Source organism: Botryllus schlosseri, chromosome 7 (genome assembly GCF_051294905.1).
Source record: "Botryllus schlosseri isolate E-star chromosome 7, Bs_hap1, whole genome shotgun sequence".
Taxonomy (NCBI): domain Eukaryota; kingdom Metazoa; phylum Chordata; class Ascidiacea; order Stolidobranchia; family Styelidae; genus Botryllus; species Botryllus schlosseri.
The window spans coordinates 4,333,222-4,345,928 of NC_137242.1; the positions used below are offsets into that span (position 1 = coordinate 4,333,222).

Consider the following 12,707-nt stretch of genomic DNA (forward strand, 5'->3'; position numbering starts at 1 on the left):
TCCAAAATTACGCAACGCGCGATGCCGGGTACGTCGAATTCGCGAGGGATATTGGTCGCTGGCGTTAAAGCAACTTAAATTTGAGGATTTTGTAAAGGGGTCCGAGCCCTTAACCCTGGATATGCCACTGCCTTGACCTCTCGAATGCTTATGCTGCCACGAGAATAATTATTCTGGCCGCTAAGAAAACTTACTAACAAATTGCTGTATTATCGATAAAAATAAGTGCAAATTTGAAAATACGTCAAAGAGCCATATCTTATACCCAAAAGAGCCATATATGGCTCGCGAGCCATAGGTTCCCGACCACTGGGTTACACGCTCAGAATCACACCAGTGAGGGCATAATCGACGGTTCTATTATTATTTCATCTGCTCAAGACAAACAATGTACTTGCGATGCAGACGCGACGTAATCAACAAAGGAGGATTCCGAAACGATCAAATACGGTTTGTCAAACTGTCATTCACCTGGGTATATAGCGCCTGATACGGATTTGGAGAACTAGATAATTCTATAGTTGACTTTGACAATAATTAGAGCGAAAAGCCGGTAACCTAATTGTAATGTAATTTATGAAATGTTTCTATGCTCTAATTTTAATCATTATATTTTCCTGAAATTGCTTAGAATTGTAAAGCCAAGCTTACTGTACTCCTCTTCACATCGCCTAGGCCAAGGTGGGTGTCTGGTGCCATAGACTACTCCAAGTCGCTTCGACATCTTCCTGTCTTTTCATTGTATCGCATTTTTTGTGGTGTATTGAACTGATCAAATTGCTAATAAACCAATGATTATTGTACAGACATTTGCCATCCTAATGCTTATAAGAATGTGAACTATGATTTGATATGAACGAAACCTGATTCAATTTCCAAGTTACGTCACGCGTTATTGTTACATTATTATACCTTTCTTTGTGGAAGTGGATTTTTGGCACTCATTCATATCAAATGAATGGCGTGGATTTTCAAGACACGACCGCGCATACCAAGAAATACAACTACATAATTCGCTTTGATAATAAAAGTATTCCAAATTATTACAGAAATAATGTGGCGTAATTTTCGAGAAAAGTCGTGTTATTGCTGTTTATCACTTGCCTACAGTTAATATTTGCACAAGACAGATCACGGTTGCACGAATTTCAACTAAATTGGAGGAGTCTGCGAAGGTCTGTGACGGTGCAAAAGGGGACCGCGAAGACGAAAAGGTTGAGAACCACTGCTTTACAAGTTTAGACACTCCTTGTTCTTTTTGTTCAACTCGATTGTAAGGGCTGGGCGCAATGATTCAAAAAATCGAATCTGAATCGAGTATGAATCGAGTATGAGTAGAGTAGTAAAAAAGGAATTTTCGAGTAATGAAATTATAGGCCTACGTTCCGCAATGAAAATTATAGTTTCGATACTATTTTCCATTGTAGTAGCCTTGAAAGCCGGATTGGTCATATCATAGCAAAGAAAACATGCATATGCATTACCTTTGTGATGCGATAATAACGAGCGACACAGGACAGGCGCATTGATAAGCCTCTAAGTCCAGCCATTTGGTCTCGCGTATGCTACCTCTGTTCAGCGCTGTGAGTTATGATGATCCCAGATAGCCTACTCGTTTATAACTCCGCTGGGTGGCGACTGAATCTAAGACCTTCCGATTCCCCGTCGTCTCTCAATCCTCACCAATTTGCATGTTGTGTTTGTTGGTGAGAGGAATAAAACATACTGACTGACTACCAAATTTTATGCGATTAGCGTAGCGATAGCAGGATATAGCGATCACTCAAGTAAAAGTTCACTGGTCCCCTGTTTTAGGATGTACCGAGATTAAAGCGAAATGCGAACAGGCTACACTGCATCTACCTGTGATCCTTCGTTATTGCAAAATACGTATTGATAGGCCGATTCCGTCTCTGTAAATCTGAAATTTACGCGTTTTCGCCTCACCCGCATTTCATGATAAAGCGCTTTTCGACCCGTGCGAATATCGACGCCCCTGTTTCTGCGCGGCTTTGATTGCCGATTTCTAGGCGCAGAAGCCTTTCTAATCTTGAGATATCTTGACGCAAAACTGTCGCAATTCAACTGTCTGGCACTCCAATGTTAAATACTGAAGAAATGTATTATCCAAACGCTGCGAGTACAGAACAGGATTCACAATTAATTGAGCGTCATCAAAATACCCAACCTAAAAATGTCCGACAAACGCTTTATATACCCCAAGTGAAAAGACGCGATAAAGACGATGACTAATAATTGAATTACTACAACGTTTGTAAATAAAATCTCAAAGCGTGTTATCCTATTACATCTAGTTTAGCTACCACAGCTACACAATTTCTTAAAATAACTCATCTGTGAAGTTGTGGTCAATCCGCAGCATTGTCAGAAAGTGCAATGAAATAGGCATGGTCGATATAATCCCGAATTATTTTCATTGTGATTAGAATTTACATTATATTCTTTGTGGTAGCATAATTGGTACATATTCGAGCTTTCCACATTTTCATACTGTTATGACGTCGTAATCAGGAATGCTCGAATACTCCACTCGATTTTGCCCAGGCCGGATAAAATATGGTAAGCTGAAAAGTGTCCACTGTCCACGTTCAGTCACTAAACGTGCCTCGACTCCTAGCAGTTATCCTGTAGCATTGAATTTCGTGATGATTTCGAACGAAGTCAAAGACCTTCATTATGATTGAATAAATACCGTCGGACAGATTGATTCGGGTTGGTTGCAGGAGCTAACTGACTATGAGCTGATTCCAGTACTGCTATCGACTGGTCGACACCACACCCGATAGCAAAACGATATGTATTACACATCAAATTGCGGATATAAATATAGACCAAAATATTCCAAGTGACGCACCATCAAGGTTTTGTAGAAATGACACTGCATCGTCGCCAATTTTAACATCCGATCCTTCTTTACATTTCAAAATGTCCGATTCCACCGCAGAGACTTCAAGAAACGACAAATTGAAGTCTCGACATTATTTGAAGAATACTCGCTCCATTGTAAACATAGGTAGTATACCAACGACAGCCAAAAATACCACAAAATACTCAAATGCATTCGCGCAAATGATGTGCTTCACCACTCATAAACACACAACAAAACCGGTGAAACCAGTCATAAATATTCCTTGGCTAAATATTTTTGCTGATTTTATAAACTAATCCAGTATCAAGAAAAGAATAGGGGCAACTGAAAGACTTTTCAGAAAATGCTGAAACAAAGTGCAAGTCATCCGCGTAGTAGCACACTTTCAAGGGGTAAACATGGATCTATAAAATTGCGAAGCTACGTCAAGGTTCTAATCAGGCACTGCAATGTTCAAAATAAATTCTGCAGCAAGCTATCCCAATCGGCGTAGTACCCAGAATTCCACACATATCACCCAACTGGGTGAGCTGCCATGCTTCAGCGACGTTACCGTAAGTCAGAACGAATCATAACCTATTAACAGTGGATTTACATGCTATCGTTGGGCTGGCTGCCTTTGCATTGCGTGCTGCCTTCGGAAAGCAATTACAAAACCTAACACAAGCGCTATCACAGTCATTACATATATGTCCCAATCATCGCTGATATAATCATGAATACCCGTGGACCTTATAACTTGGTTCCACTGCAGTCCCGTTAAATATTCAACACCGTATAAAATCCAAACTTTCATGAGCGCCATCATTACTGGAGCTTGTGCATCCGGACTGGCTTCTGCCGCTAGATCATAAAACCTTTTCGCCAGGTGATAGTCCTTTTTCAAACCCAACCCTTGTTCGTGCATGTAACCAAGGTTGAACATGGCTTGCGGGTTGTTGCTCTGCTCGCTCGCGACTTTATAATGACTGGCTGCTGTTTCGAAATCAACGTCCGTACCATGTCCGTAGTAATGGTAATCTCCTAACTTGATTCTAGCGGCGATGTATCCTTGCGATGCGGCTCTGTTCCAATACAGTAAAGCTCTCGGGTATGATTCGTTCAACAGCAGTTTCGACTCTTGTTGGTCCAAGATATGAGCTACATTGCTTTGCGCTACTTCATACCCTAATTCCCCGAGTGTTAGATAAGTGACCAGGGCTGCATCGATTTTGCCTTCCTGGTACTGTTGGTAAGCGGCATCGAACAAAGCAGACCAGCGTCCACGTTCGCAAACATTCTTATATAATTCTACAGCCATATGGCAAGATCTTTGCACTCCGACACCGCTGGTATGCATTTGGGCTAAATTATACACGGCAAGCAAATGGCCGTTTTGAGAAGCCAAATTGAAGTACCGCACAGCTTGCTTGTAATCACGTTTCACTCCCAAGCCGCGGTAGTACATGTTACCGAGTTGGAGTTGACCTTCGACCCAGCCTTGATCGGAGGATAGTTGAAAATTTTTGAGAGCCTTCTCGTAATCGATTTTCACTCCTTTACCGTGCAGATACATAGTGCCTAAACCCGCTTGTCCCACAGGATTACCTTGCTCTGCAGCTTTTTCAAAGTATCTCAAAGCCGTCTCATTGTTTTGCTTGACTTCATCCGATCCTTCTGCGTAAATCTTGCCAAGATAAGCTTGAGCGTTGGCGTTATCAGCACCTGCTGCTAGTGAGAAGTATTGAAACGCTTTTTTCATGTTTTGTTCGAACCCGCGTCCTCCCTGATAATTTAACTGGCCGAGTCCTACTTGTGCTTGCACATCACCCTTGTCCGCCAAAAATTGATAATACTGTATTAAATCTTCATCCATTTTTCCAGACGCAGACCCTGCGGCTTCCACTTCATCCAACAATCGTATCCTTTGAATCATAACACCACCGCTAATTTTCACAGTACTAGCAACCTCAGCGGCTACTTTACGATAGTATGTTAATGCCGTTTCGCAATTTTGGGAAACGCCAATTCCCGCCCAGTATCGATATCCGAGCATCATTTGACCCATTGTGTCACCACCGAGTGCGGCGAAAGTCAAATATATCAACGACTTTGCTTGACTAGAGTTCATGCTCACACCAGTACCGTATAAAAATCCTAATCCTGTTTGCGCTTGGGGTAGGCCTTTCGTAGCTTGTTCCATAAAAGTTTTCTTAGCTTCACCAATATTAATTGTAACGAATCGTCCGTGTAATTGCGCGAACGCTATTTCGACTTTGGCAGACGAGTGTCCCAATTCTGCAGCTTGTAAAAGCTCTTCATACCCAGATTTGATGGTGTCGAAGTGGTAGGAAGAATTAATTTTTTTCATTCCATCGGTATACAACGTATTCGCTTTGATCTCATCTTCTGTTAAAGGAGTTTCCGTTGGGGTAACATCTGGAGTCTCCAGATGTTGAGAAAGGTCGTGAGTAAATGGTATTGAATCACGTACAGGTTTAACGATGATAGAATCTGTAGATTTCACATCATCTGGCTTTGAATCGTGCAAGTCATTCGAGCTCTTTTGACTATTGGAATTATGAGACGTAGCTAGGATTTTTTGTTGCGCTTCTTTATGTTGTACTGTTTTATCTTGAGCCACTGAATGGCTACTGACGTCTTGCACACTATTTTCTTCTTTTATTGGTACTTCATTTTCCATGGTCGTCTTGTCAGCCATTGGTGAAGCATCAGATATTGGAGAGTCTTGTGATGGTGTTGGAGGCGAGTGTCTGACTGGCATTTGTTTTTCTTCTTTCATTTGGTGGTGTGCTGGTTGATGCTTACCATGGACTCTTTGTGGACGAGAGGTATCCTTGATATCATCTTCAGTTTTTTGCGGCTGCGAATTCTTCGACACCGTCTTGGCTTCTAATTTTTCAGACACCGGCTTGGTGGCAGTTATTTGATCCTTATCATTAATTTTGCTCTTTATGTCTTCATCTTCATCGATGGAATGTTTCAAATTACTGGCTTTGTCAGTTAATGAAACATAATCTGTCGCGATTATGGAATCTGTTTTTTGCGTCTTGAGTTCATTATCAATGCTGGAATCTTTAACATCTTTTGCGCCATCCATTTGGTTTGGAGAATCCATTTCCTTATTTTTCTGTGAGTCACATTCCGCTCCGAGGTGACAGAAGACAAAGATGAATAGTATGATCAAGCCCAATTTCATGTCTACTCCCAGATTCACTAACTAAAGAATAGAACGATATATATAAGACTGATTAATTAATACTTTCAATCGAGTGTGCAAGTATCGTAGTGGCGTGGGGTAATACAGGTACGGTACACTATCTTACTAAGCTCAGCATTTGCGATTCCCACCTAATGGTATATATATATATGGTATATCTATTGTAATTTATTTTCGTTAGCAGTATCGAGGAGCTTCCGTGCTTGGACGAGGTGAACCGTTGCGTTATCGTGTCAGTGCCACCATATAATCGTAAGCATTGTTCAGCTTAATTCTACAGCTAGGCTTTCATCTCAGCAATTACAATGAGTTAGTCCTAGCACTGTTACAACAATAACACAAATCATGCAAGACTGCAGTGCAGATGCAAAACAAACAGTCATTTGGACACATCAGTATTTAGCGTTATGGGGTGACTCTAAATACAAGGCTATGAACGGTGCCGTTATATCAAACAGGAATGGGAAACCAGTCATGCATTTCTTTGGAAACATTTCATAATACTAATGTTTTGAGGGCGTAACACTAATTAAAGAGACAACATCACCATGCACTACTTGGTTTTAACGAAATATATTGGTATAATGCCATCTTAATAATAGTCAATAGGGAGTTGGTAAACCTTACGTAATTCCCTGAACTGAGACCCGATAAGACATGTGTGAGTCGTTTATTTGTCGTATGAATGATAGATAAGAAATATGAAATCGTACGACGTTGGGTTCATTTCGAGATATACGTGTGTAATACCACGTAGAGACGTTGGTGCATTCGTTGGTGATTATTAGCTGGTGAGGAAGTCGATATACATGCATGATTATGAGCCGGTTCGGAAGTCGATAGACATTTATAAGTGCTTCGCTAATTGCGAGAGATATATTGCATTTTGAACCGTACGTGATATTCAATAAAGTTACAAGTCGGGGAGACGGAAACAAAATATATTCGTCAGTGTGATCCATCGAATACGTGTGCAATAGACAGGCCTGGTGGTACGTCAGCCAACAAGGTCGTACGGCGTGGGTTACGCCGGTCGTCGAACGGAAGAAGAAACACGCAGCGAATTGTAAACGCAACCTTCTTGGAGTCAATAATACATCTTGGAGTCAGATATACAATTATACAACTACAAACGTTCGCTCTGCGTTAAAGTGGTGACCCTCCGACGTTCAATTAATCAAGACGACCGGCCGGCCGAGCGACAGATAAATATTCGCCTTGCACAACGACGACAAAGAACATTCAGATATAATACGAAGAGACTATTGAACGAAACGTTCGCTCTGCGTTAAAGTGGTTGACCTTCCGACGTTCAATCAATCAAGACCGACCGGCCGACCGACCGAACACAATCAATATAAAGATTCGCCTTGCACGACGGCGAGAAAGAGCAATACAGCAACGGACCACGGAAACGATAAATATAAAGATTCGCCTTACACAACGGCGAGAAAGACCATTCAGAGAAAACTACGCCTCACACGACGGTGAGAAGGATCAATCAGCAATCAGTGACGAGGACAGATAACAAAAGTCATCGCGACATTCTCGCAAGAAGAATTGACAACGAAGAGCAGGGTGCAGAAGATACGGAGGATTGTAACATATTTTGAAGTTAAGTAGCATTCCCGGAGAGGGCTTTGCATTTTATTTCGGTTTCAAAGACGGTGGAGTGTGTATTGAACTGCCTAAATATCGGAATTCATTCTTTGAGTCATGTCAGAGAGTCGAGATATGTTGTAAATGTGTATTGTGTTATGAATATGCCATATCCGATTGAATAAGTTAATTAAAACGTAGAAGATTCCTAGTATTTCGGTGTAAATTCCATGTGGCTTACTTTAGTTTTGTTTTCTCAGTGATATAGCCAATAATTCGTGCTAGAGTCTCAGCTGTTATTGCTGCGGAATCTTCGTCTGTGTGCAATGCGACATTGGCGTGTACGGGCAACGGAAAAAGGTAATCATTTTCAATTCTCGCATGAGTAATTGCTATTCACTGTCATAAATGGAAGTGGAAAGTAGTGACAACGAACTTCTGGATAGATTCACTTCTCGCGAGATCACTATCAATCGACCTTTTAACGAGCAGGAACCGGCACTGTATTTCAGAATATTAGAACATCAGCTCGAGGGCGAGAATGTACGGTCGCAAAAAGCTAAATATCTCATTTTGTTGAGGAACTTGAATGACGCACACTAGGGCTGTTCAAAAATAACTTTTTTTTCCGGATTCCAGCCATTCAGTGATTAAATCGTCAGGTTACCTTAAAAAACGCTGCACACCAAATTTGGTTCAATTCTAACAAGTATAGGGCTCCGCGGATCCAATTAAAATTTTTAATTTATACAGGAAAATTGAAAAAAAAAAAATTTTCAAATTTTTCTGTCAACCCCATGAAATTGATGAGCTGTCTTCAGAGACGATGCAAATAAAATTTGACTCAATTCGTACTAGTAGAAGTGGAGTTATTGGAGTTTTTCGTTGATAATTCTCCAATTATCCTTGATTGGTGGATAATCCGAGAATTATCAACGAAAAACTCAAATAACTCGGTTTCTACTGGTTGGAATTGACTCAAATTTCATTTGCATGGTCTTTGAAGACATCTCAACATTTTCATGGGGTTGAGAGAAAAATTTGAAATTTTTTTTTTTTTAATTTTACGTATTAAATTTAAAATTTTAATTGGCTCTGCGGACGCTTAGACATGTTCGAATTGAACCAAATTTGGTGTGCAGCCTTTGTTGTGGCAACCTGACAATTTAATCAGTGAATGGCTGGAATCAGGGAAAAAAAGTTATTTTTGAACAGCCCTAACGCACACTTCGCCGCTATCGATGGAAGTATTCCTGGCCCACATGATCGTAATTGCTACAACTTGTTTAAAAGTGTTCTGTTGGACCGTTTTGATGTTCCGATTAATCAGAAGTTGAATAACTTTTATGCCGAGGCAGTTCCGGGCATGAACCCCAGAGCTCTGAAATCGCTGATTAATGCATCACACGGATTAGAATAATTTAAGGTAGATCGATTTTATTCTCATGCACTACGACATTAGTTGGTTACTGTTATTGGGATATTGACAAAGTATAGTTTAGTAGAGTAACTTGCAATCATTGGTTTATAAACCCAGGTAGGGGTCGCATTTCCTGCGGGTCAAATACTGCGCAGCTTGCAGATGTAGGACGCAGGTGCTTATATAGCATAATGTTTTGATAAGAGAAGTGTGCGGGTAAACCCGTGGCAAGAAGGCTACCCTATTTATTCGATGCCATGATGCACCCAATAGCTGAATAGCTTATTATGTATGTATGATGAATGATGATATATTGCAAGCCTTTTGAAGAGATATTAGGCCTCTGCCGTACGACGATACCCTTATGTTGAGTATATCATTGAGAAAATATGCACCGCGGTAGTGCATGATATTTGCAAACATTGCTTTGCATGTAATACAATAAATAGGGCACACTCTCGTTCTGTTGGTATATACCAATGTTAAATGCTTCGTGATATGAATTAGGAAGTTTCATATCAATTTAAAATAAAATGATTGCTGGTGAATATTCGATTTTTTTTTATACCCATAACAGTATCTTGCTGATTAGTCGGCGTGCAAGTGATATTATCGGTTTTCTGAATGCCTAATGTAAGGTATCCTTTAATGTTGTCGTGATATCGCGTATGTATTGTTTTGAGGTATTAAGTGATGTTAATGTTTTTTTGAGCGCCTAATGTTGTTGATTTGTATTTCAGTAGTCTGCATACACAGACTGATGTTACTTTCCGCCGTTACTTTGACGTAGATAACGACATGTTCGATGATTTTGTGCGGCAGTTTCCGCCCGTTGATGCGGACAAAGTGGTACTAAACTCCGCGGTAACTCCGGGCGACGCGTGTGTAGTGTCGACTAGTGATGATGACAGCGGTAGCGACTGTCCGGGTAGTGTTAGTGACGCGTCTCGAGAGCGAATATCTGATAGCTTACCTGTTGAAGTCGATTGCGATAATAATGGACATGAATCCTAACCTAAGACCCAAACATGTAATGAAGGCAGAACTCTCAACGAGCCAAGTCCAAAGTATACGTCCAGAGGGAGACGAATTGTTAGACCAAGACATTTGAATGATTATGTGTTGCATTAAATCGCGTAGAATAAAGATACGTGTGATGAAAATTGTGCCTTGTGCAATAATATGTTGCGTAAAGGCAGGATTGCTGCTTCGTCGATTGTTGAATCGCGTAAAGTAAAGATAGACGCGGTTAAAGTGCGCTTTATACAGTGATATGTTGTTGTGATATGTAAATGCAGGATTGCTGCATCATGTTGTGACTCCCGTCGTAGAATGTAAGGTGGGGTCACCGAAGCTAGTTGCTGAAGTGTTATGTTGATTGAAATTAATGCATTTCGATAAGTGTTGGGAGGGCCACGAAGGCAAAATGTTGGTCTCGTGTAGGCCCGGTTATGTGGCACGGAACTGTGCGTCATATTTGAGATGGTCACGGCAGAATTGCCGTTGATTTACCATAAGCCCTCTGTTGTTACGTAGACGTACGAGCGACACGGATTTGGTAGGAATGATTGCTGTTCCCGCTGGACGGGTTTTAACAGTAATAGTGAGAAAGTAGAGGAAGTGATTGATGACAGTGAATAGCATGTTCTGTGGGTTTTGAAGCATGATTGCTGGATGAATTATGGTGTTGACCTTGCATACACGTTGATGGCATTCGTCAGCGCATATAGACTGGTTTCGTCTATGAATTACATTGTATATGTGCCTTTTGTTTATCTTTATTATCCATTTTCAGTACTTTATTGTTTGCATGCGAAGATACCTTTAATGTATCCGCTGCCCCGCTGTTGTGCTATTGATATTTTAGTTTTGTATTTGTGTTTAATGATGGTATGTGTTGCAAGCAATGAGATCGTGAATGTCTCTATGGTATCAAGTTTGGACTAATTATTATGTATGTTAGTGTGTTGATGATATAATATGTAATTGCAAGCGAAGTGACCTTTAATGTCGCTGTTGTAACGCTTTTGCGCTGGTTGAATTATGTATTTTATTTCTTTGTTTTGTTTGAACGCTATACCTATTATTGATCTCAGTTTCAGTTGCCAGTAGGACGGAACTATGATATTGCGAGTCATTCCGAGGTGGTGATGTAAAATAGGGTTTCCGAATGCCACGCTTGGATGGTATGTCGTTTCATTAGTTTACTTTTGCCCCTGCATATAAAATCGTTTCCTGTCTCCAATCCCTAGGATTAACTTCAGTCCCTATGATTAGCCCCAGTCCATATGTCGTATGACCCTAGGTATGAGATATTGACCAATATATTCGTTTTTTTTTACACCAAGTTCTTTTGCTAGGAAGGGGGAACTTTTAACGAAATATATTGGTATAATGCCATCTTAATAATAGTCAATAGGGAGTTGGTAAACCTTACGTAATTCCCTGAACTGAGACCCGATAAGACATGTGTGAGTCGTTTATTTGTCGTATGAATGATAGATAAGAAATATGAAATCGTACGACGTTGGGTTCATTTCGAGATATACGTGTGTAATACCACGTAGAGACGTTGGTGCATTCGTTGGTGATTATTAGCTGGTGAGGAAGTCGATATACATGCATGATTATGAGCCGGTTCGGAAGTCGATAGACATTTATAAGTGCTTCGCTAATTGCGAGAGATATATTGCATTTTGAACCGTACGTGATATTCAATAAAGTTACAAGTCGGGGAGACGGAAACAAAATATATTCGTCAGTGTGATCCATCGAATACGTGTGCAATAGACAGGCCTGGTGGTACGTCAGCCAACAAGGTCGTACGGCGTGGGTTACGCCGGTCGTCGAACGGAAGAAGAAACACGCAGCGAATTGTAAACGCAACCTTCTTGGAGTCAATAATACATCTTGGAGTCAGATATACAATTATACAACTACAAACGTTCGCTCTGCGTTAAATTGGTTATACCAATCGAAGTATTCATCATTTCGCTTCTGAAACCACCGTCAAATTTGCGATATCCAACAAGGTTTAAAACTGTCAGACCATAGTCGTTTACTGCCTAGCGTTATTTCAAAGCTACAGGGGTGAAATACCTTCGCAAATTGCTTTATGTTTCCTCTAAACTGCTTTCTAGAAAAGGCAGGTATTATTTTGTAGAGGTTGATTCCGCCGTTCGTATTTGAGCCCGTGCATTCGGGAATGCAGCAGAATGCGGGGAATGCAGCTTCTGCTTTTACAAACTTTCGAAGATGAGCTCATAGTTGAGACTACGTTGTTGTACCAACGCTAAACAATAACTGGAAATATAGTGCGCATAAAATGTAAAAAAAAACCAAGCGGATAGGTTTCACTCGTTGGAATAATTTACACTCGGAATCTGCTTCAACAACAGAATAGATGCAGCCGTCTCTCAGAAGAAAACAATGCGTTTCTATTGCTTAATTTAGCAACTAAATGCTTTTGTAATGAGTGGCGGGTCAGTGTACGTTCACATGATGCATTCACGGGAAAAGTTGGCTAAATAATTATATAGGCTACTGTTTACATCTCTGTTTTCGCGGACGACGACATA

At 40.7% G+C, this 12,707-nt stretch overlaps 1 protein-coding gene and 2 long non-coding RNA genes across 3 annotated transcripts in view; all 3 read right to left on the reverse strand.

The window, feature by feature from the left end:
* Window positions 1-12,707, reverse strand: part of LOC145443756 (uncharacterized) — a 232,157-nt gene that overhangs the window by 16,210 nt on the left and 203,240 nt on the right. The window lies entirely within an intron of this gene.
* Window positions 2,800-6,388, reverse strand: LOC145443731 (protein sel-1 homolog 1-like). Its single transcript, XM_080321680.1, has one exon. The coding sequence runs from the start codon at window positions 6,087-6,089 to the stop codon at window positions 3,489-3,491; it is 2,601 nt and encodes an 866-aa protein (XP_080177806.1). The 5' UTR covers window positions 6,090-6,388; the 3' UTR covers window positions 2,800-3,488.
* LOC145443757 (uncharacterized) lies at window positions 7,029-8,940 on the reverse strand. The gene is made up of 2 exons (XR_013916529.1): window positions 7,413-8,940; window positions 7,029-7,270 (listed from the first exon to the last, which is right to left on the reverse strand). It is a non-coding gene; the product is annotated as an uncharacterized LOC145443757 (long non-coding RNA).

Coding starts and splice junctions, on each gene's coding strand:
- LOC145443731 (XM_080321680.1), bottom strand. CDS start 6,089: ATGAAATTGGGCTTGATCATACTATTCATCTTTGTCTTCTGTCACCTC.